We start from the raw sequence: 25,640 nt of genomic DNA on the forward strand, positions 1-25,640 counted from the left end.
TTGCAATTTCTAACAATAGTAGTATTATGTAGTTAGGTATTTTAACTATAGGTACTCAAGATTAACATGAGATTGGGTGAAACTGTGTGTGTTATGCCCCCTTTAAAGTCTGGGTGAACCGGGGGCCTGTACCATGATGGTAGTTGAACAAATTCAGAGTTTCAGGATTAGTTTCGACTTGACAAAACCAAACCAATCCTATCCGACTTTGTTGGTACCATGATGCTGATCATCAACTTTCTTTGTCAACTCAGGCTTTGATCCTAAGTTTGTGGAGCAGGTGCACATGAATGTGCAACATCACTGGTGAACAGCCAATCACAAGCCTTGGTTAAAAGTTAAAAGGTTTTGCTAAAGGTTAAGGGATTGAAGAACATGATGAATATAAATGCATTTACAATGACAAAAAGTACTTGTTCATGACAGAGGACAAAAACAAATATCTTGCTCTATCAGTGCAGTCACAAGTGAAACCTGTTTAGTTAGTTTATATAGTTAAATATACAGCTATAGAGACTCATACATGTAAGGTCACATTTAGTCATTTTTAAAGCATTATCCATTGATTCTACAGCTTATTTATTTTACATATGATCTGTATATGTTAACATTCATTAAAAATAAATGATTTTTAATAACTGTTCAACTAAAATTGCTTGTGTGTAATGGATTAATAATAATATAAATCATGTAATTATATAAATCAAATAAAATAACTCAAAGTAATTATCATTAAACCCAGACAATTTTTTTTTCTTGTTTAGTACTTGTTACCTTTAATTTGGAGCAAGAGAAACTGGGAGAGTGACTTATTTGTGTCAGACATGTGTCACTTTGCTCACATCTGATTGGTCCAATTTCAGTTTGAGATCTCTAACCCAGAACATAACCTGCCCCGAAGCAGGTTAGCTGTGGAGTGTAAGTTAGTATGGCAATGAACAGGGCCGTCCCTGGCTGACGCGGGGCCCGGTGCGAGGTAGGGAGCGGGGCCTCACAGGTTGACCGCACCAGTTCAGGCCCCGTTTACACTAGTGCGTATTCGTTTTAAAACGGTGTTTTAGAATGAAAACAATCAGTGTTTACAGTGGCGTTTCAGAAACGATCTCCGTTTACACTACACAACCGAAAACACATGTCACATGACCATTTGCAGGTACAACCATAGATATGTATAGGTAGATTCCCTATTATTTAGATCGCAGACGTGTCCGTGTGCTTGGAGCGGTCGAATGGGGGATCTACCCACCCATACGTCTCTATGGGTACAATACAGAGCGTTCTGTTATTGTTTACACGGTCGTCAAGGATATGCAGAGAGAATGTGGGCAGCCACGCCATCGTTTTCAAAAGTCTCCGTTTTGGTCCGTTTACACTGAAACGCAACCCCGGAGTTTTCAAACTAAAACGGGGTCTGCAGCGTTTTCAAAAGTCTCCGTTTTTGACCTTGAAAACGCCGGAGTGGTGTAAACGATAAGTGTATCCGTAGCAAAAGTTATGCGTTTTAAAACTAAAACGCACTAGTGTAAACTGGGCCTAAGGATATTCTGCCCAAGCCGTCAAACTGACGTCATCAAAAAAGGAACGCCATTCCAGAGCGGAAGTAAATGTTTCGGTTTTGATTAAAGATTACCAAGACAAACAATTTTTTCAGTGGATTAATTTGCATGGATTAATTGTTCAACATCAAGACTAGCAATGTGCGATAGTAAAGTAAATAAAGTCCATTTTGATTTCATGCCGACTTTAAAAGAGGTAATCCACATAAGAAAATGTGTTTAGGAAAACATATTTAATCTAATATTGTTATTGCGCTGCATAAAAGGAAAGACAGCATCACGCACAAATCCTTCTGCAGTGCCATTGGCTGACATCTTTGGACCAGTGGGCTGACCTTACAATAGTTTCACATTCTTATGGATGCTTCTCAAATGGAAAGGATGCATAACATAGGCTGCCATGTCATCAAGCTCCTTTGAAGGACGTCTCGATGTTTTTGTGTTTTCGTTTCGCAGCCATCATTCAGCTTATTTAGAAGAATGCATCAGCGCAGCAAAAACTTACTCACAGCACAAGCCAATACAGAAATGCGCTGCAATACACACAACCAAATATAGATCAGGATGTTAAAATAAACAAAAACTCACCTTACAGCTTATCTATTACAATAAGCATGTGTCACAGCCATTTTTGTCACTTGTAGGGATCCTCTTTAAACATTTCTGTTGTGGTCTTTGCTCTTTGCAACACATGTCTGTATTTGGTTGTGTTGTGAGTATTTGCAGCACCTGTTATCAAACTGACAAAGTTGTTTCCTTAATTTGCTGGTGTTTTTTCTATTTGCATGTGTTTTGCAACGTGTTGAGCAATATCGGTCACTATACAAAAAGCATATTTACTGTGAATAATAATGTGATTAAGACTTTTGCTAGCTGAAATGAGCTACAGTATTTTCACAGTGAACCTCAACTACGAAACATTTTGAATGTAACAGTTGGTACACAACATCTCTGAATGAGAAATATTTCTAAACTAATAATGTGTGACAGTATTATGAGGCAAATAGTGTGACATTACAATAGAAAATTTATTTTTGTATTTACAAAAAAATGGAGGCAGAAGTAGAAATAAAAAATGGAGTAATAAATTAAGAACATATACAGAGATTCAGATTCAAATTGGGAAAAAATATAGATGTTTAATATATTTACACATACATGTCACGTCACAAAAATGATTCACAAGTAGTTATATTGTGTTCTAATTTCAACATATCATGCAAGTAGTGTCAAAATTACTAATGAATGATTCATATACTTTATCATGGTTATCAATAGCGAGTGTGTTGATATCCATTTCAGTTTTACAGTTAATACGTTTTATTATAGGCAAGAGAACACGTGTGCATTATAGTTTTCTCATTCTCAGTGACCAGCTTGTCTACCATCAGTAGCAAGTAAAGTTTCTCTTTTTGTATCATTTTGACTGGTTGAAATGTAAAAAGTAACATTAATTCCATGGATTATGTAAGTAATTTAAAGAGTCCTCCACCAACATTTTGGACCTGGACGGACCTGAAATATTATAGCAGTATAAAAAATTCCATTAATCAGATGAATGTAAAGTACATTATAGTGGGGAAAAACTGTCAAAACCTTACTTTATCCCTGGACGAGCCTTTGACTTGTGTTTGAATATGACAAACTGGGTTACTGAGACTCCAATAACAACAATAACAACAACGACCACAACACCAGTTATGATTCCAACAACAAGACCATTTGAAGTATGTTCACATTTAGCATCAGACGACGTTGTTCCTGTTTCTATTTGTTTACGACCCATACTCTGACATCTGTAGATATGCAACAGTGTGATGTTAGCAAGTCCAGACCTATTAGAATGGGAATTTAATATTGAATGTAAAACTAAAATTTAAAATTTAATGTAAAACTACTCACATTGTATGTGGCTGACAAGCTGTGAAAGTGCCATCAGAGTAGGTGCCATTTGTGCATTCACCACATACAGTATCAGTGCTTGCTGTTCCTGTTAAGATATTAGGACACTGAGTTATTTGAAGATTAACTGTTTGATAAATTCACTCACCTCAAATTCAATTCAAAACACTACAGGGCTTTTCATACTAAGTACTTACCTTTTTTTGTAAACAGTACATACGGGTCAGTTATTCTAAAATTGGTAACATTTGACAATAAGGTTTAATTTTTCAAACAATTCACAATAAATAGGTTCCTGTGTAAGACTTTGTTTGCATAATACCAAAAACTATGATCCACAAGATCCATTGGTTCTTGCTGAAGAGTGCAGCTACTTGCAACATGATTTAGATAGATATAAACTATAGCTAGAATTACTGTATCTGCAGAAAGTTGATACAGAGATAGCTGTAGCATTTTCATCACAAAAAACTGTGTATAGCAAATTAAATATATTAAATAAGGTCTAGTTTAGTAATTATTTTGTGTTCTTTTCTGACTATTCTAATATGCATGTAACTTGCGAGTAGTATTTTCCAGTGATTTGTGCACTCGCTTTAGTACATCTACACCACAAATGAGAACATCCGTACCTTTTTGTTGGATGTATTCTCCAGGTTTACACTGAGAATGTTTAACAGCTAATTTACAGCTGCCTTTTTCTCGGACCATACAGAAGAATCCTTTTAGTGGCTCACAAACGGTATTTGATAACCGTGTACAAGCCTTCTGTATCCTTAAACCTATATATTGAAACAAAACATTTTTTTATTGAATAATGAAGCATGTTAAATGATTGTATACATTTGGGTATCCTGAACTCTCTGATAAATAAATGTAAAACCATCACCTGCATCACAGGTTGAGCAGGAAAAGCACATTTCAAGTCCATTAGGTTCATCGGTGTATGTGGATGCACTACAGGGTACACAAGGTGTGCTGGTATCCACTGTGCAATGCCATAAAACACGATTACCTTTAAAAAGTATATAGGATATTAGAAGGTTCCTTTTTACAATGCAAACTTTTCTTTGAAAGTTTTTCTTACCCCCGAGTCAAGACAATTCTCCTTGTAAACAATACTACTAATTGGACTAAAAACTAAAGTGATTCTCTTTTATGACTGTGAACTATTCACTTACCAGGATCGCACATAGGGCAGCAATGTCCGTTTATCTCATATTCAGCACTGGCACAGACACAATAAGCTTGTTCTATGTATAGAAATGCAATAGAAACAATGTATAAAATAATCAATAAAAGTTGCATTTTCATAAAGACGTAAAATGGGTCAACTCAGTGTGTCTGTGCAAAGAGCTGATAGTGGATTAATCTTTCTATCGGACTTCAGGAGCACTTCTGTGTGTTGAATTTGGCAGGCTCTGGTCATTTTCTGATGGATTTCATTTTTCTGTGGAGTGGGAAAAAAACAGTAAAGGACCCAAATAGCAGAGATTTCAGTAAAAAAAAATAGCTGGTAGGTGTGTCATTTAAACAACCAAATATTTTGAATCAACTATTGAATATCGTTTAATATGTTCATGTAAACATGTCATATAATGTTGACATTTAGTATTCACATGCTTTCAAAAACGTTATTAGCCAAGATTTTATTTATTAACAACAGATAAGTTAACATGAACACAATTGACAATACTTTTACAGCATTTATTAATCTTAGTCAATCTTAGTCCAACATGCTTTTTTAAATCAAAAGTTGTATCTCTTAACATTAGCTAATGCACATGAACATTAACATTTTTAACATTAACAAAGGTATAAAATAAATGTTAAATCTATTGATCATTGTTAGTTCATAAATTAAATGTCAACAAATGAGACCTTATTGTAAAATGTTACCAGTGATATTTTAGATTCTCATTTGAATATAGCAATATGATACCGCGTACAATATAATCATTGACAGATAGCCAGCCCCCATCAGCCAATCTCTGGATAGTTAGTAATCCTTTTTTTTTTTTTAATCTTGTTGACATCTTCCATAGCAATAAGGTCAATTTTTCTCTTAGCTTAAATTTCTTTCCATTTCTTAGTAAAAGTTGCTCTCAGCAGCTTTGTGAACAGGATTTAAGAGGAAACTCTACGAGAACTATCAATTCAAGAGCAATTCTTTTAAAAACAATAATCAATGCTATTTTAAAAAAGCAGCTGCTTCGACAGGAACATAATTTCTTTCTTCTCAAGATCCTAAAATTTATATTTGGCATTACCCAATCAACTTGACAAGCAGTGAATACATTCATTAAACCCATTTACCAACACAAAAGCATAAGGAAAGCACTTACTTTAAAGGAATAAGATGTTTCTCACAGCTACAGACCAATCTATTGAGAGGGGAGGCAACAGTAATGAATAAAGCATGTGACTTGCAAGAGACTGATTGTGTACAATTCTTTGATACAATTATCCCATTGTTAAGATATTATTACAGTTATTCAGTGGCTGTAATAAAATGAGCTTGAGCTTGATCTACTTTCAATCTTTACACATGCTTCAGCTCTCCAAACACTGCTTAATTAGTTGGTTAAGTTTCATGAAAATTTAATAAACCTGAGATAACTAGTCTGAAAACATGACAGGCTGCTTGACTTTACAGACAATAAATAAATAAAAATAAAAATCCAGTTTATGCTGAAATGTATTTTATTTACCATAATGTGTTTAATTTATACAGTATTGTTTTGTAAAGCATTCAAACTGTTGGGCATGACTTGACACTGGCACAGAAGGACAAAGATGGGTTTGTTTCAGGGAAAAAGAAAAAACTGTCAAACAATGACTGATTTGTATGTGGAGTCTTTTTTTTGTATCTGTAGTGTAAGCTAATCATTGTCCATCGGGTCAGTCATTTTTATGTTCACAGGATTTTGTGTTCCCCAGAATTACATGACACATAACGAACACATGACAAAATGTCCTGCTGTGCGTTCACAAATTAGCAGGCAGCAGGCACAAATACCGAAGGCTTTTTTTTTTTCGCCTTCAGCACAAAGTGATGTGTTCTTTTACCGATTAAGCAAATTGGTACAATAACAAAAACAGTAAAACAAATCCATTATTTATTTATTTATTTATTTTACTTTTACTTTGAATAGTTGCATCCAGCTAAAATATGAGTCCTTTATTGCTTATTATCCTCGCACTAAACGGATCATTTGAATCAGTGAGTTGTCGACTCGAGAACAGCTGCAATCGGATCATTCCAATTCGTGAATGAATCGTTTGTTGCGATTTGCGAACCGATTTAACAGGTTCATTGAAAAGAATCAGTTTGTTCATGAATCAGACACCGCTTCTGCGTCTCGGAGCACGTGATGTATTAAGGTGCGTTCACACCAGACGCGAATGAAGCCTTAAGCGCGAGTGGTTTACATGTTAAGTCAGTGCAAAGACGCGAATAGACATCCTACGGCGCGATTCGCGCGAATGAGGCGGCGCTAATTGAGCGTTTCGAATCGCGCGAGTTGAAAAATCTGAACTTTTTAACCAATCAGGAGTTTGCTCTAGTAGTAGTAGTAATGTGATTATGACGTAGTGAGCGGAGGGAATCCCAAACAACAATGGAGGACAAAATAATCATAGCTGTTTGTGGACACCTAGAGCTGTATGATAGCCTACATTTTCGTACTTTTACAGAAACAGGAATAAAAAGGATTTTGCTTGGAAGCAAGTGAGTGAGGAGGTCGGACAATCTGCTAAGTTGTAAAAAACGCTCTTTATACAATTTGAGCTATATGTATACATAGACTACAAGCTAGCTAAAGCCGGTAAATTGAGTTTATTCGCCGTATTTTATCCATATCAGCCATTTCGCAAGGAGACTAGAGCCGTTTGCCTGGCAGAAGCCCCTCCCATGACGCGAATTCGCCTCTGTGAAGTGAATGTCACGCGCTAATGAAGCGAATTTCAGGCGAGAATGAAGCGAGTAAAATCAAAACATTCAAGCGTCCAACTATGCGCGAATAGCGCGATTTATTCGCGCAAGTCGCGTCTGGTGTGAACATGCGTATAAATCGCAGACGATCGCTCGCGCTGTGCATACAGAGCCAGAATGGCAGACAAACATGAACAACCCGATCTTCCTTCCTGGGGCCCGTTTCAGAAAGGAGGTTAAGTGAAAACTCTGAGTATGTTAACCCTGAAATGAGGGAAACTCTGGGTTTTCCGTTTCAAAATGGGAGGTTTGTCAAACTCGAGAAAGCAGGGTAAGTCAAGCCCGTTTCTGAAAAAGAGGTAACTTACTCTGTGAACCTAACTTGGTCGGGAGCAGGTTTTCTTCAGTAAACCCGGAGTTTCTTTCCGCCTCCTCCCCCTTTTTATAGTGTTCTTTATAGTGCCACCTTCTTTTTTCTTTTTTCTGTCTTGTTCCTTTTTTTTTTTTTTTGTGGCCATGGGATACCATTAAAATGAATATTAGTTCAATAATTTACAGTTTTCACCTCTGATATTATAACAGTTATTAAGTTATTGACAGTTATTAAGAATTAAAGTTATGCATTGATGGAAGTACGCACTGACGTCTTTTTGGCGGGAGCTGTTGCCATGGTGAATTGTAATTTCGACGCTCCACTGATCATGACTTTTCATGGTCGTGGTGCACCCGCTTAACTCAGAGTCAACCTACTTAGAGTTGAGTAAACTAACTCAGTTCAGCTGTTCTGTAACTGAAAACTCAAGAGTTTCCCATCTCAGAGTAAGTCAACTCTGAGTTCAAGTTTTAACTCGGAGTTGGTTGAACCTCCTTATTGAAGTGGGACCCTGGTATTGTAGTACTTTTACTAACTGTATAAAGTTTTCTCAACGACACATGATGTAGCCCAGCGTTGTTCGCATTTACAGTCCTCGCGTCCCCCGCTCTGCATATTTTGCATGTCTCCCTTAACACACCCGATTCAGATAACCAGCTTATTAGAAAAGAGCTACGTGCATGAACTGTGTTCCAATTGACATGCTCCCTACACAGTGTTCATTGCTCCCTAACGTTACTCCCTGAGCAGGGAAATCCGTTGAATTTTATTTCACTTCGGAACATTCATTCATGGATTTGCGCTGCGCAGTGTCTTCACACACAGATGAATCTTACTAGAGAAGTGTGACATAATATTCTTCTGTAAATAAATACTATTTAAATTTGCGTCTCGTGCACTTTAATTAGCCTGACTATGTCAGACTTCGTACTTCCGCTCAATTTCAGTTCGCTTCTGTACTCAGTCTGATATAGCAAACCAGCTCCCAGATTATCTCCGGCTCCGCAGCAGCCGGCCAACCAACAAACAGAGGGCGGGCTGAGAGCCGTGACGTAGACGCTAAGCGCCGAATTTAAGATTGTAGTTTAGGTGAGGGAAATCTAAAACGACAGCGGACATGGAGACACGGGATGCTATTCGCTCTGTTGTGGAGAATATTCCCGGCATTTGCCAACTGAAGCCCGAACAAGAAGAGTGTTTGGTTCACATTTTGAATGGAGGTGATGTTGTGGCTCTACTCTCGACAGGTTTTGGGAAAAGTTTAATTTACCAACTGTTACCGATCGGCAGCGAGAAACTGGGGAGGCCAAAGTCCGGCAAGGCGATAATTGTGGATGCGTAGATTTACTTCACATAATCTGCAAAAGTCGTTCACAGCCATCTTCACTCCAGTATTTCACTCGATGGTTTTGTTTTCGCCGCATACCTGTGTTTACAGCGGAAGTTCGAGGCGGCTGAGCCGGCGCATAACATACATCATAACCAAAAGTTATGTGATTGGCTTACGGGTACACCAATGATTTTAAACTTCAGACAAACGCCCCCACGAGAAAGTAAACGCTTGTCAATTATGCCCTTCCAGACTCTGTCTACGAAGCAAAGCGAAGTAGCAGAGTTTGGTATTACCAGGCTACACTTTAATCCCCTTTGTATGTAACATATGGGTGATTCTTAGACTATGGGCACTTTTATGTTCTTTGGTCATATTTTTAAAAATACATATAATTTTGGACAAATTCCTCTTTCTTTGTCAAACTAACAATAAAACCACCTTAAAAACTTTTTACTACCTTTCTATTATGATTTTTTCATACTTCATACCTCCTTATAGGTGTCAAAATCACTGTTTTCTCCTTGTCGCACACCCAGACTTTTAAACTTTAACAATGAAAATACAGTTTAAAAATGTGACTTATCTGGTAACTATTAATGTACCTGAATTAAGGACTAGTAAAATAATTAAAATACATTATAGTATTTAATTTGAAACCACTATCAATATTACTTTTTATACAAAATATAGCTGTCGCACAGTATTGGTGTCATTTCCACCACAACACTGTAATGTCCCTTTAAAACGTTTGTGTGAAAGATTGTTTAGGTGGTTTCTATGGAAATGTTCAGTGACATCAGAGCACATGTTGGACATGGAGGGAATTTAAATTTTCATCAACAACATGAAAAAAAATCAAGGTAAGTATTGCTTGATCAGTTAATATATTTATTCTACGTCATTTCCAAACATGCTGTACCTTCAAGGGTGTTTTTAAAAAGCTACAAATTTTAAGTTAAATAAGAGTATTTTGCATACATAAAATGCTAAGTATTAATTCAAAGCTAATCAGTGAAGCTATCTTCCATTTTTGCCTCTGTGGTGGAAATTACATATGGTTACAAAGTACAATTGATGTTTAATGACTTTGTGAATTGAGTTTAATGAGTGTGATGAGTTTAACACTTTTTCTAATAAATATCTCTGCTGTTTCTCTACATTCACGTTAATTCATTGTCAATATTTAAAAAGTTCTCATCAGACATTAAAAATGTATCCACAATTTATGAGATCATGCTCTACTTAATATAAAAATTCTAATTATTTATTTTCTAATAAGCTCTTACCAAAACCAATATTAAATTTCAGAGTGTGACAGGTGTACAGTTCAGCATTTGGTCCTTAGGGCAGTTAATTTATCTCATTGACAAATGTATAATTATTGTACGTTGTGGAAAAACTGGTAAAACTAGTAACAAAAATGATCTTGGGACAATTCTTGAGGGGCATAAGTTGTTCTATATTTAAATAACAGCTGTATATTGAGATGTGGTGGAAATGACATTTGTTCATTGCAGGTTGGAAAAATGTAAAATATTAACAATTTCTCTTGTAATCTAAGTTTGTCCTCTTACAGATGTTGTGGAAACAAACGATGGTCTTCTCAAATTTGTCAATAAAGCTCAAGAAGCAGAGTTCCAGATGTCAAAATAAGACTTTATTGACCACAGCAACAAAGCCGAGATGATGGCCGCTGCATCTAATCTCTGTCCGTCGGGGCATCCACTTTTATATCTGTCTGAGCGAACCATATTTGGTAGTTCCGGTTTTTTATTGGTTATGCCTGTCTGGTTAGCCACAATTTATTACCAGCCCACCTGGTCCATTTTTAATGGTGGAATTTGGCCAGATCCGCCATTTTTTTTAAAACTTTTATTCTTTGGCCTCCTATTGGTTGGAGGTGGTCACATGAGTCATATATCAAAGTTGTTTACTTGTACCTGTCATATCCTGGAAATCACCCAAAGTTCATCGGGTTATTTAAGTTCACTGGTACAATCTAATGGAAGACACCAGTACAGTCCACTGGATGGCCCCTTAAGACTCACAATCTGTATTAAGACATCCAGTATTGTAATAATCAGCATATTGATCAGTCTATTGATTACTTTTATAACCATACATAATATTTTAAGTAAGATAATACTATATTGAGTAAATAACATAATATATAGTAAAATTACACAATATATTCCCCCCTCTGAGACTTTACCAAGTCTCACCACTATACCCTTTGCCCAGAGTGCAACACCACAAGTCCACCTATCCTTCTATCCATCTATGAACCAATAATGGTCCTCCATTACCTCTTAACAAATGGCTTCTTTATGAAGCTGCACTCCAGAGGAAGTCGGATCCAAACATCTCTCCCCACGATTGACTAGAGAAGAGTAAAAGAATCCGCTTCCCTACCTATACATTCTTATGGGTCAATGAACAATAAATCAATCAGCCATGTGTATCAAAGCATGTGCATGGAACGATTTAGCCATGCCTATGGTTGTCATGGTTATGTAAAGTATATGAATGATTAGTCAAATGATTAAACTTATCAAATATCAAAATTAATAAAAACAAAGTAATGTAATGCAATATATGATGCACTGGTTTATGCCACGCTGCCAGAGGAACTCCAAGCATTTCCGGTAGCCTGGAGCGCTATCTGGTGATGCTGTCCTTCATTGCCAGAGGAGCTTTTAGGCAAATCTCTTTGCCCTCCAGCACTATCTGGTGTTGGAGTAGATAGTGGGTTTTTAAACCTCCAGTTGAATCTACTCACGCTGCTAAGCACTGAGGTGCTCGTCGATCCTTTCTTCTTTTCATATTTTCCAGTGATGACTTTCCAGCGTTAAAAGAAACAGGCTATATACTGATAATGAAGGTCAAATGACGAATACTTTCAAATAATAAGTAAACATGCAATCTTTCTTTATCGTCCCCTTTTCTGGTCACATTGCCTCGTAACACGGACAATGACCTGCTTAAAACCTTCAGCATCCCTTTACTTTCCAACAATAATCACATTTTACATTTGATTTATTTAGGCGAATAAACGCTCTTTAAAATAAATGATTTCAGAATAAATGATTCAAAACTAAATGACTTCAAAAATAAATGACTTCAGGAAGGGGCAAGTACATAACACCCTCTAACTTCCTTCCTACTCTATCCAAATATTCTAATACTACTACATAATATGAAAAAGAAAATACAATGAAGATATTAACTCCCTTTCTATCAAAAGTTACAATACAAGATAAAAATAAAGAATAGAAAATAAAAGACACCCCTTCCCTACCGCTCTGTTGTATTTCAGGAAGGCTTTACACAAATTCATCCAGTTCATCCAGTCCATGTCCTACTGTATGCGCGTTGGTACACCCAGTGTCAATGCCCAGTTGGCTTTACTGACACATTAATCATCTGTTTGGCTGCAGCACTGGCCAGCATTGATCTGATGAAAGGTACAATACAACAAAAGAAACACAACAATGGCAATTCCTATTATGAAGCCCACTTTAGTTGACCATTCTCCCCAAGCCCCAAAAAGTGAATCAAACCCATCCCAAGTATGTATGTCTGTTTCAGTGTTCTCAGTCACTTCATCTCTCAGGTTTTTCAGTCTCTCCATTGCTTTGTTGAATGATCCATCTGGGGCTGTATTATTTGTAATATAACTACAACAGTCAGGTCCAAACATTACACATACGCCTTTTTCGACCAACAACCAGTTCAATGTTTTTCTATGCATCATCAATATAGTTAATAAATCTTTGCTGATTGCAATAAATATAGTTTATCCACTCTATATTCTTGATAGGAGTTATCTATATTATGAATTTTGACTTAAATCCATATTTTATCTCATTCTTGCCTTAAATTGCTCTAGTATTCCCTTGATTGGCCATTCAAATGTACTTGAAACTTCAGCAGGCCAATCCTCCGCAGCCTCATTCACTGCTCTCAAGTCACGCATAAAACACTATTTTTACTTATCTGCTTTATCCACTGGCAGTATTGGGGTATTACAATAGCTAGTAGTTTCAAAAAGCACTCCTGCTTTCATTAACCCCTGAGTCTTTTTGATTCCCTCTTCTGCTTCTGGTTTCAATGGGTAATGCAATTTTCTGGGTAACTTAGCTCCAGGTCTAAGTGCTATTCTTAATTGGATTAGCTGATTTCACTAACCCCACATCTGTGTCATGCTGAGACCACAATTTAGGTGGTACTAGTTTCTCCATTTCTTTTAGGAATCCAGTCTGCTTTGTTTGGTGTTCTTGAACTTTTTGCTCAATTTTTTATTTATTTATGACCATTCTGGTAGTACTGATCATTGGGGTATCGCACAAAATTTTGAAATTTGCTCTGTCTGGTCATTGAAAAAGTAGAGCATTATCTATAGTGCTTTTTTCCTGCTTTTTGCATCATTAAGCCTAGAGTAAATCTTTGGAAACTCACCATGTGTTTGCATATAAAGCTAAATGGGGGACTGAATTTGGTACCTCAAATTTTTTATGAATTCTTTCTTATCTTTCTGCAAGGCTGCAGATTTTGGTCCTATTATTATGTACTGTGAGATTATAAGGATTTTTAACCCTTTTCTGTCTGTTAGCCAGCTCTTTCAAAACTTAGATTTTTACTTTGATTATACTTCATTGTGCAATCAAACTCAGTTTTTAGCAGTGTCCCCCCCCCCCTTACTTCTTCTTAACTCTCCTACCCAGTATATTAACACACAATTCTTGTCTTTGTTACAATGCAGAAACTCTCATCGGCTTGATACTCCTATCATCTATGTATATTCAATCTGGTGTGCTCATATTCTGCATATTTTAGTCCATACATAAAGTCTCTGCCCAATAAATTAATGAGCGTATGTTCTGAGACTAGAAGTTGGATTCTTATTTCTTTTAGGTTTATGCTTACATGGGCCATCATAGGAACTAGCTGCATTAATCTCAGGAATTATATTGTCTTTAATTATTTTCCAGACTTGAGGAAATGAAAAGCATATATGATAAGTATATTTGTTAAATCAAGTAAAGGCAGCCCCATATTGATCATGACTGGCTTAGCCCTGCCTTTGATTTTAACCTGCAACATTGTTTCTTTGTCAGCATCAGATAATATCATTGGAAGCTGATTCCTACACGTAGGATTCTCTGGGTAGCCCTAATAACCTTGGTGAGACCCACACCATGGTGCTGACAGGGCCTAGAGCTTGAGCTTACACTTGTTGTTGTCCATAGTTGACTCCTGGGGCCATTGGTTGGGTCAGTTGCCAGTCTCTTCTGGGGCAGTCTCTTCTGTTGTGTCCAGGTTGATTGCAACCCCAACATACTCCTGGCGCACCACCAGCTCTCTGTTGATTGTTGTTAAATCTTCCTCTGCCACGTCCTCCTTCTTGTTGTTGTCTGTTTCAGTTCCTGTTGTTTGACTGTTCTGGCTTGATATAGATGACAAATGGTGCTGGTCCTTGCTGTGAATTAACTGTTCCAGAGGGTGCTGCCTGTGCTGCTGTAATCTGATTTCCTGATGCAGGCACATTCACTGTTGCAGGTGGATTGATAGGCACTGGAGTGTTAACTGGTGCCATCACTGCTGAATGATCATCCTTCTGCACAACTTGGACCTTTTTCTTCTTGTTGAGTACCTCCTCAAGCTGTAGCTGAGTCAGCTTTCTTTGCAGGTCCTTTTCCTGGTTCTTCATCTTTGGTTCTTGTCTTCTGTACTATTCCACAGCATGGACCACATGGTCTCTGAACTCTTTGTGTGTCTTTGAGTTCAGACCAACCACGTCCCTTAGCTTAGCTCTTACTGCTGTAGGCATGGATTCCAAGATGGAAGTCCCGAAGAGTGCTGTCAGTACCTTGTCTTTTTCTGGATCTCGCTCCAGCTCCTCTTTCCAGCGTCTCAGTTGTCTCTGGATGTAGGTGGTGGGGTTCTCAGTTTCCCCCATTGGCTCCCCCTTCAGGAACGCTGGGACAGTTTGCATTGGGTATTCAGCCCTCAGCATCAACCAGATGTCACATCGATGCTTGTCAAAGGAGACTCTGTCTGCCTGAGGCCTGTCTGCTGCTTGAAGAAGGCCAGACTGCTTAAGGATGTCATTCATCTGGGAGGCTCCCAGGCATTTGGCAAGCAGGGCTTTAATGTCACCCAGGGCCAGAAGTTTTCCAGTTGTTTCTTCTTCAAATGTTCTGATACGTTTTCCAGCACCTTCATGAAACCAAAGTGTTCAAGTCTTGACCTGCCCAGGGTATGTATTGGACGTGACCTTGCTTGATGAGGATTGGGCACTCACATTTTGGAGTTTCTGCCCTTCTCAATGCCCTTTTTGATCTGTGTTCTTCTTCGTCTTTGAAAACGGTCATCTGGATATTCTAAATCTTGCATGACCAGTGTCCCAGCTACTTGCTTGTACTGCTTCCGCTGGACATAATCATGTGGGCTTGGGTGTGGTTGCATTAGTTCACATCCACCTTCGAGTTCATCCAGCTCTCGTTTCAATGAGTACAGTGTCTCTTTGATTCTTTCTCTCATTTTGTTGGGTCTTTCTTCCATCTCATCCAGTGCTTCCTGGACAGAGTCAGCAGGTGTTGCTGTTCTTTCAGGTGTGTCTTCAGGCTCTCCTGCCTGATAGTTTTCCAAGTCTCCACAGGCTAACGTCAGATGTCTGTGACAGTCTTCCGTGTCTTTAATGATATGTGGATGGCTCATCTATTTTCTCCTCCTCACTATGGTCCTTGGCCCCTCCTCCTTTAAGCCTCGGCTCCACCTCGTGGTCTGCCCTCTCTCTCTCTTTCTGTCTTGTTTGAGGCATTGGTGTGGATGTTCTCAGTAGCCGCTTTTCCACTGTCGGGCCAGTGCGAGCCAGTGCTTTCAACGGGCCGGGCAGGGCTAATAGCCTCAGACCTGTAGCACCGAGCCCAAAATCACGATGCGTTTCCACCGTCAGGCCAAAAGCGCCGCTGTGCTTAACTAAAACCTGCCCTTTACACGCCTCTCTGGAACAACGTCACGCAAACCCATCATTTCATCAACAAAGAGAAGTTATCAGAAAACTAATCACAAATAAGTCACTGGAAATATAGCGAGATCATAAAACGAAAATGATAAAAGCGGCCGTTTGTTTGCATGTTTTGTTAGATTTAAATCCAAAAGCATCTATGTTTTACAATAGCCTATTAAGTGATACATTGATCATAATTAATTAATTTATCAGGATTGAAAATTAGTCACACAGAAATAAAGCAATTTGAACCACTATTTCACAAAAGAAAGAGGACAAATAGGCCTACCCTACTTATTCAGTAGAGTCTGTTTCTGTTTATTTGTAGTCACAGTATACATCACGTTAAGTAAGAATGATAATTTCTATATTTTTCCATCAAAAATACGACCTGAGTAGCAGAGGGAGCTACTGAACAAAAACCATTATATATTTTTATGACACACACGGAGCTAAGGTCTCGAGACGAGACTTATGACAGATAAAATAGGTTACTAAATAAATACACGATTGTTATAGAGAATAATGAGAAGCTGACGTCTGATTTCTTCAAGCGGTCGTATTTACCATGTTTAGTATGGTAATGTTAATGGCTAGCGTGCATAGTCTTTTGCATCACTTATAAATATTTCTGCCTTGTATGGTGATCATAATCCACACCGGATCAAGTTATTTCAAACTCAACAGTTTTGAGCTAAAATTATTTTAAAAGTCTTTAATGCTGGTGTTATAGCTGTTAACTTTATGAAATGATCTGCAGCGCTGATGCTCTCAAGACGCGGAGAAACTCCGCCTTTGTTCATAACCACTCCTCTAGTCCCAGTTGGCCCGCTTTGGCCCAAGGTTTTTGTCGGGCCAGAAAACCCGGCCATTGGTCCTGAGGAAGCATCGACGAGGCACGATCAAGCCCTGGAAGTGACAGTGGAAACGCAACTGGCCCTGGCACGCACTAGCACGCCCGCTTTTGGCCCGACAGTGGAAACACGGCTAGTATCTCCCTGTGACTCCAGCCCCTCCCTCATGAGCCCCTTTCGCACCACTTTAGTTACAGAATTAAACTTCTTGCGAAATATAAGTTGATGCGATGTTTACACAGTATGTGTTTACACTGCGTTTTAAATCATGGCGGGTGAGGGCGTTTTCGTACGCGTTTAGCCAATCAGCGTACACTTGCGTCACGATAGTTCCTATGAAACTGTTTTTGACCCTACTCTGAAGTAGGAGCTAATTAGTTCCTCCAAACGGAGTTCCGGGAACTAAAACAGTTCCTAGTTCCCGCGGTGCGAACACGCCAAAAAGTGGGTAGTTCCATAATTAGTTCGGGTACTATGAAAAGGTTCCTGCGGTGCGAAAGGGCCTATTGCTGTGTGTGTCTCTTTCTTCCCTGTTGTCTGCCATTCTTCCTCAATTCACCTCTGCAGCTCTACTCATTCGTTTCAGTTTCTGTACTTATATCTTGTACATATCCCTCAAATTCTGTTGGCCCCTTTAAATCTATTGTTCCCTGTACTAAAGGCATTTGGTTTACATCTTGATTGCAGGAAGGAGCATATGGAGGTGGCCTTTCTTCTTTTGTGTCATTATTTTTATTCTCTTTTTCTAGTTTCTCCAATTTTAGATTTTAGATTTGTCATTGGTCTTGTAATTTTTTAACAGGACCTCCATTTCTTTACACTTTACCACATCAAATGTTCCCTCCACTGGCCATTTAGTAGCCAATTTCTTTGTTCTCTCTGCCCATCTTTTCGAGAGTTCCCTTATTATCTCTTTTCACAGGCTGGATGTTTAGAAGCCAATAATTCCACTGGAGTTGACATTTTTAAATTATTTCTATTTCTTTTTCCCTCAGTGATTTACCTCTCTAATCCCAGCATCCTAATTAATAGCTAATCTTCACCAGACTCATCAGACGAGGATCACTAAAAGTATCCGACCCCTGATTTCCACCTGGACTTTAGCTGGGCTAAAGTATATTTCAAAATAATTGCAATATGTTTTCTAGTTAGTAATTTGGAGGGTAACTCAAGGCCGTTTGGTTCTTTCCATCGCAAATTGCTTTTTGTCCAAACTATGTTTGCTCCCAAGCTAAATGCCTCAAAACTCCACAGCCTTCTCAAATGAAATTTGACCTGTTGCCTCACTCCTCCTGCCCAAATTGAGTAAGTGAAAGATGGGGTTAACTGTATGCAAAATCCTCCTATACTGAATATTCCGATGTTCAATTCATCTTCTGTACAATATTTTGAGTTTAATTGTTCAATAAATTCAATTAATAATCTTTTTTCTTGTATTGATATAATTTGTCTGCCCCTTCTTCCCCTTTCCCTTCTTTTCTTTTTCTTATTTACAACAATTACGTGTTTTTTTTATTTAAATTGATTAAGCAATGATCTCAACATCTGCTGTTCTATTTCTTAATGCTGGTGGATTTCTACCAATATATGTACATGTGTAATGGTCTACTTCTCAACACATCATCATCATCAGTCGTCTCAGTATCTTGACAGTTTTATGCAATGCCAGTGCACTCCCTGTCTCATTTACACTAACCCTTATGTTATGCTTGGGGTATAACATAGACCCCAGACCCACTTTATGTGGTGACAATATGTATAATTCGTTTTTATCTTTTATTATTATTATTATCCTGATATTTAATGCATTTCCTAATGACATAAGATCATTTAGGAATTCGTTTTTACTTAATAATAATGTTTCTGATGTCCGTTATGACATACATGCATATAATTTTTGGGGTCATAAAATTATATTATTATTATTATCACACACACACACACACACACACACACACACACACACTCTTTCGTACATACACCTATACACACACATGCAAACAACACTTTCTCTTTGTTCTCTGTCACACACACGCACAAAGTCAGACCAACATACAGGTTCTGTGTATATATATATCTATGACCACAGCAACAAAGCCGAGATGACGGCCGCCGCATCTAATCTCTGTCCATCGGGGCATCCACTTTTATATCTATCTGAGCGAACCATATTTGGTAGTTCAGGTTTTTTATTGGTTATGCCTGTCTGGTTTGCCACAATTTATTACCAGCCCACCTGGTCCATTTTTAATGGTGGAATTTGGCCAGATCCGCCATTTTTTTTAAAACTTTTATTCTATGGCCCACTATTGGTTGGAGGTGGTCACATGAGTCATATATCAAAGTTGTTTACTTGTACCTGTCATATCATGGAAATCACCCAAAGTTCATCGGCTTATTTAAAGCGATAGTTCACCCAAAAATGAAAATTTGAAAACCGTTGTAGTCTGTCAATCATATAATGCCAGTTAATGGGCACAGAATCTTTGAGAGAGAAAAAAAACATGCACAGACAAATTCAAATTAAACCTTGCAGCTTGTGACGATGCATTGATGTCCTAAGACACGAAACAGTCGGTTTGTGAGAGAAACTGAACTGTATTTATATAATTTTTTACCTCTGATAAACCTCAATGTCCGACTGTCACAACATCTGGCGCGTGACGCGTCAACCTGCTCTGGCACATAGATATATATACATAGATGCCTCATTAGCGACTGTTTCTATGGGCTGCGATACGTAAGGATCTACATATATATCTATGTATATATATATATATCTATGTTCCAGAGCCGTTGACATGTCATGCGCCGGATGTTGTGGATGAGCTCAGGAGAGTTGGACATTGCCTGTATCAGAGGTAAGAAAATGATATAAATACTGTTCAGTTTCTCGCACAAACCGATCGTTTCGTGTTTTAGGACATCAGTAGTTATATCCTATACTGTCCATCAATAATTTATGACCGGATTTATGACCGGATTTATGGGCTCCCTGTCAGCGTTGATCGACAGGTTGTCCTATGTCAAATGTATACCAGGGTAGATTTCTGACCTGATTTATGGGTATATGACCCCTCTGTCACCCTGACTGTCACGTCACCGGGGTCCTGTCAGCCCTGACTGACATGACAGTAGGGGTTTGTAAATCAAAAGATCTAAACAGATGAAATTTGTTGGATTTATGAGTGGATTTACGATTTTTCTTATCACTCACCTGGTGCCGTGGGGGTTTTATGGCCTTCCTTCATGGCCTGTTTTTCACACCTAAAGACCCTACCTACATCCTGAAATGCTGTTTTAAATAGTGTGGTTATAATATAGTAATTTAAACACAGAAGACATTCTGAACGTTCCTGCTACTATGGCTGCCGCTGCTCCAAAAACTCCTAAAACCGTTAGAAGAGGCCTTGCTGATATGAGAAAGGAGCTGACTTTTGCACCAAGAAAAAAACAAGGAGTTAGTTTGACAAAGTTTCTTCATGACGATGTGAATATGATGACCCGTGACTTCCCTATGTCTGGTGATCGTGTCGGTAGATATGTGTTTGACAAATTAATGCGCGTTGTGAAGCTCTACGCTACAGATATCGAAGATAATTTTACAACGCGGGAACCCTGTCTGATTTTCCCGGCAAAAGACTGGTGGTTATTCTACAACTACGTCTGGAGAGATTTGAATGACTGCGGTGATGATCCTTTGTACATTGCAGAGTGGAACGGTATAGTTCCTGACACAAGATTTCGTGTGGTTGCTGATCACAGTAAAAAATTACCGGATGACTGTGTTTACATTTTCTGCTGCAACGACAAGACAAAGATCCGTGAGCGTGTGGCCTATTCCTGAAGCGGAACACTACATGCGCTATGACATGAAGTTTTTGTTTCAGTGGAAAGATGTTCATATAATCGACAATGTTTTTACATGTATTGACAAGATGTTCAGATGGTGTGATATGTACGATCGTTACAGCTCTGTAAAGGTGAAATTGTTCCACCCTGAACAGGGCGTTCCGAGACCCCAATCCGTCTCTTACCCCACCCACATATTACAGCCATTAAAAGTCTACAGATCGGAACGCTCACTACATTCATTTCCACCATGTCTCAAGAATCCACGTCTGCCTGCTGCTATAGCAACACCCCTGAAACCCTGCCTGCAATGCCTGATGACAATGCTACACCTGTGGAGACCCTCCCACAAACCTCCAACAACGACTGGCTGGATAAATTCTGCATGGAGCTGGGGTATCACAACCTGACCTTTCTTGCAACGCCATACGGCAGTAACGGTGCAATAGCTGGAGCCGAGGCCTGTGCCGGCCTTGATGACACCGATGGATGTATCCGTACTGATGCATTCAAAATCATAAAAGCAACTATTGTGGTCATACTGGAGCATCTTATCAACAAAAAGCTTAAGGAACTCTGCCTTGGTTGTGCCGTGGATCATCCTAGTCAGCTTAGACACTCATGTTTGTTTGAACCCAGCGCCTATTTCTTTGACGCATACTTTGAGGAACTATCACGTAATCTGGTAAAACCTGAGCTTAAACACATCATAGCTCAAGCACTGAACCGATTCGGTTTAAGGATTAATCCACACAGAATCCAGGGTTCGGTGGATGCTATATTGTGTGAGCTACGTGACGAGGTTTACATTGTGGAGAAGCTTCGTGAGGTCAGAGAAAAAGTTGTGGATGTTACCAGTGAACAGATTGTCTATGACGCAGTGGACAGCTGGAAGGGCAACACACACACTGGACAAGTATAACATCGCCATGGGGAACGGATGGTGTGTTAATGTTCTGACAAAATGTATATTTAGACAACGTATTAGATGTGAAATGACCAACTTACTGTACAAGATCATTGATGACAATCCTGATGTGTCCTTAGCAGTAAAAGGATGCGCTGTCGATGCCAAACGTTTTACAAACCTCAAGAAACAAATGGCTGTTGTAAGAGCCGTGTCAAATGACTGGACTGATGTTATGCGTATGTGTATTAACTCCAGTGAGACGGTTTCTGTAACTATCATAAAAATACTAGACCTGATGACTGAATGTGGTAGTAACATTAGAATTGCAGACATTTTATGTATGTGTACATACGTAACAGACCTGTGTACGGTATTGATGTCAAGAAATGATCAGACTAATGTTTGTGAGATTATTGAAACTCTGATTGACTATGTGATAGAGAAAAAATTGTAATGTGTGAAGTTTCTTCAGTACATTGATGATGTTTGAAAACTGCTCTTTTCTTCCTAAAATGCTTTTTTGATAAATAAAAAACAATTCACTTTAACCCCCGGTGTTATTCTTTTCTAGACTCCGAAGTGACAATATGTCCGAGCAGACACTCAAAAGAATTTACTATACCCCTTCTAACCCCGGGGCTCTAGGAGGTAAAAAACGATTAAAAGATGCCGTTTTAAAGGAAACAGGTGTTCGCTTAAGCGATAAACAGATTTCAGACTGGCTAGCTGGCGAGGATGCATACACACTACACAGGACAGCGCCACTAAAATACAAAAGGAACAGAGTTTTTGTCTATGGTATTGACATGCAGTTCCAGGCAGATCTGGTTGATATGTCAGCATATGCTAAGGAAAACGATAACAACCACTTTCTGTTGACATGCATAGATCTCTTCAGTAAATATGCATGGACACGCATGTTAAAAAACAAGAGTGGGCCGGAGGTGGCTAAGGCTTTTGAATCCATATTGAAAGAGGGTAGAGTACCGCAGAAATTACAAACAGATAAAGGAAAAGAGTTTTTTAACAAGCATTTCCAAAACATAACAAAAAAGTACAATATCTTACATTTTGCTACAGACACAGACTTAAAAGCTAGCATTATAGAACGCTTCCACCGCAGCTACAAAGCTAAAATGTTTAGATATTTAACAGCTACAAACTCCAGGCGGTACGTCGACATACTTCAAGATCTCGCAGATGGATACAATGCGAGCTATCATAGAAGCATCAAGATGAGACCGATTGATGTTTGCAAAGAAAACGTATCTACGGTGCTACATAACCTATACGGAGCTAGGGGTTCACACAGCGTCAACGTTATTTTTAAGTATAAGGTTGGTGACACAGTTAGAATCTCTAAAGTTAGGGGTCCGTTTGCAAAAGGATATGAGAAAAACTACACAGAAGAATTTTTCACAGTAAAAACATGTATCCCACGAGATCCTCCTGTCTATAGACTCCGTGATTATGATGGAGATGTTATCGATGGGGTTTTTTACGAGGCTGAATTGCAAAAAATATCTGTGAGTAAGAACAAAACGTTTAAAATAGAAAAAATTTGGGACAGGAGACGAGAAGGTCGATCAACAAAGGTTCTGGTTCAGTGGCTAGGATGGCCTTCAAAATTCAACACGTGGCTGAATGAGAAAGACGTGGTAGATGTGCAGAGGCCATAAAATGAAAGCACGCATAGGTGTGTACGCATTAATTTAAAAAACAACCATGTCTGAGGGTGGATTTTACCTGACGCTCCCATGCAACGCATCGTTAGCCGTTTATCCAGAAAATATTATTTCTAGTTATAGAACCATGCTGGCAAGAACTATAAACCTAAAAGGTGAATGGGAAGTAGGATTGATTGAATTTGAATATCCAAAATCATGGTACACATTTCAGAGGAAGATGGAGCGTATATTGTTAAAAGGGCTCAAAACACACCGGAAGATGATGATGGACATATCCCTGAACCTTATGCTGTTGGCGAAGGGATTAAGATTCACATCAACAATGGAAGTCGAACCATATCAAAGCTATGCAACACATTAAAGACTGGTTATTATGAGGATGTTCTTTTTCTGATTAGAGTAATAAACACAACTTTACCTCCTGGGACGACCCTCGGATATGATCATGTAAAAAACAGAATCTTTCTAAAGGCCCTCAAAGATGTCACTGACGTTTTATGGAGAGTTAGCTGTTATATTAGGGTTAAACCCGGCATCGCTATAGAATCTCCAGACCAAGCTAATGAAGTCTATGGTGGTGGGATCACAACTGTGACGTATGCCCCGCATCAGGCGGACATAAATGGGGGTTTCTACAGTTTGTATATATACACAGATATCATAGAATATCAATCAGTTGGTGATGCATGCGTCCGCTACTGAGATGTGTACATATAGATGCAGAGAATAATAAGATTGTCAATGTTAGATACGATAAGGCACATTACGTGCGGTCAATAAAACAACCATTACAGATATAACCATAGAGGTAAAAGGCGATCGAATCAAAGCGTGCGTTTCACTTACGGAAGGTGAGTGCTAAGTTACACTTCAGACCTGTGAAACAAGGTGTTTTTAAAATAAAATAATGCCGTATTCCAACACTTACAAAATGGATCCTGAGCGATACATAGCCTATTATCAAAATCAGGCGGTAATGGTCTACCGGTTATGCTGGGGCGGCGTTATGTACGGGTCTGGTTTGGGTGGTTTATTCCGTGGTCTCTTTCGAATGGCCGTACCACTACTAAAACGTGGGTTCAGCATCGCTAGGCCTCATCTTAAATCAGCTGCAAAAACATACTAAGTGATGTTAGCAATACATTAACACACTCCTTTAACAACAATAACACTCAAGACGGTTCAGGACTAATGGTGATGTCTCGCAAAAGAATGTCTAGGCCTCCGGGAACCAGGAGGAGTGGTCAAACGCAGAAAAAAGAAAACGTACACCTAAGCAGACCTCAGTCATAAAGCATAGCGCAAGGAGACAGCAAAACGTGTCACAACAGCAAAGTCAAAAGATCTGTCAAAACAATATTCTAGATCATGGCTTTACTACACAACATGTCCGAAGAATGTATTAAATCAGAACTCGACCTGTTCACAGTGCCTCTGACACAAACTGCTATTGAAAAAAATACCTATATAGAGGTGCCACCATTATCAGCGATTTCAGACACAGCACCTTTGGAGTTTTTATTGCCGGGACCGGTGAGGATTACATTGATCTGAACAATACATTGTTATTTTTGAGGGTCAAAATCACTAACCCGATGGTACCGATATTGCAGATGGAGCCCCAGTGGGGCTTATCAACTATGCAGGAGCAACAATATTTTCACAAGTTGATGTGTCGTTGGGGGATCGTTTGATATCACAGAGCACAAACACACATGCTTATCGCTGTCTAATCGAGTGTCTTCTTAATTATGATAAACATACCCTGGAAACACTTTTCTCCGCGGATTGTTCTATAAAGATACAGCAGGGCACATGGATGCAGCAGATCCAGCCGGTGGCAACCACGGTCTAACAAAGAGAGCCGCATTTACCAATGCCAGTAATGTTGTCGAGCTACTCGCACCCGTTCACAGTGATATCTTCTTTCAAGAAAAACTCATGCTTTGTGGCATTGACATTAAAATCGCATGACAAGAGGTAAAGACGAATTCTGTTTGATGAGGAGCGGGGTGTTTCCTATAAGCTAAACATTATGTCAGCCTCACTATTTGTGAAAAAAGTGAGTGTCTCACCAGCCGTGAGATTGGGGCACGCACAAGCACTGCTGTCAACCACAGCCAAATATCCGATCGATCGTGTGTGTGAAAAACTTTTCAATTCCTTCGGGTCACGAGTCTGTAATCAAGAAAACTTATTCTTAGGAACTCTACCAAAATCTATTGT

At 38.8% G+C, this 25,640-nt stretch overlaps 1 protein-coding gene across 2 annotated transcripts; it reads right to left on the reverse strand.

Annotated features, from left to right (window-relative positions):
• Nucleotides 1-2,675: 2,675 nt before the first annotated feature.
• LOC131545999 (tumor necrosis factor receptor superfamily member 14-like) lies at nt 2,676-7,799 on the reverse strand. Of its 2 annotated transcripts, none has more exons than XM_058785263.1 (7): nt 7,761-7,799; nt 5,804-5,842; nt 4,640-4,908; nt 4,348-4,473; nt 4,091-4,240; nt 3,459-3,546; nt 2,676-3,352 (listed from the first exon to the last, which is right to left on the reverse strand). In XM_058785263.1, the coding sequence occupies exons 3-7, from the start codon at nt 4,770-4,772 to the stop codon at nt 3,154-3,156; spliced, it is 696 nt and encodes a 231-aa protein (XP_058641246.1). In that variant the 5' UTR covers nt 4,773-4,908; nt 5,804-5,842; nt 7,761-7,799; the 3' UTR covers nt 2,676-3,153. The 2 variants fall into 2 exon arrangements, with proteins under 2 accessions (XP_058641246.1, XP_058641245.1); XM_058785262.1 differs by having other exon boundaries at nt 2,676-3,391.
• Between the last annotated feature and the right edge of the window lie 17,841 nt (nt 7,800-25,640).

This window comes from Onychostoma macrolepis, chromosome 08 (genome assembly GCF_012432095.1).
Source record: "Onychostoma macrolepis isolate SWU-2019 chromosome 08, ASM1243209v1, whole genome shotgun sequence".
NCBI classification, from domain to species: Eukaryota; Metazoa; Chordata; class Actinopteri; order Cypriniformes; family Cyprinidae; genus Onychostoma; species Onychostoma macrolepis.

What these genes read in the sequence shown, in the direction of transcription:
- LOC131545999 (XM_058785262.1), bottom strand. Translation starts at nt 4,772, where the DNA reads ATGAAAATGCAACTTTTATTGATTATTTTATACATTGTTTCTATTGCA. An exon ending in AGAATACATCCAACAAAAAG is followed by an intron (nt 3,547 to 4,090) that starts GTACGGATGTTC and finishes ATATCTTAACAG; the next exon opens with GAACAGCAAGCACTGATACT. An exon ending in GCTTGTCAGCCACATACAAT is followed by an intron (nt 3,392 to 3,458) that starts GTGAGTAGTTTT and finishes CCATTCTAATAG; the next exon opens with GTCTGGACTTGCTAACATCA.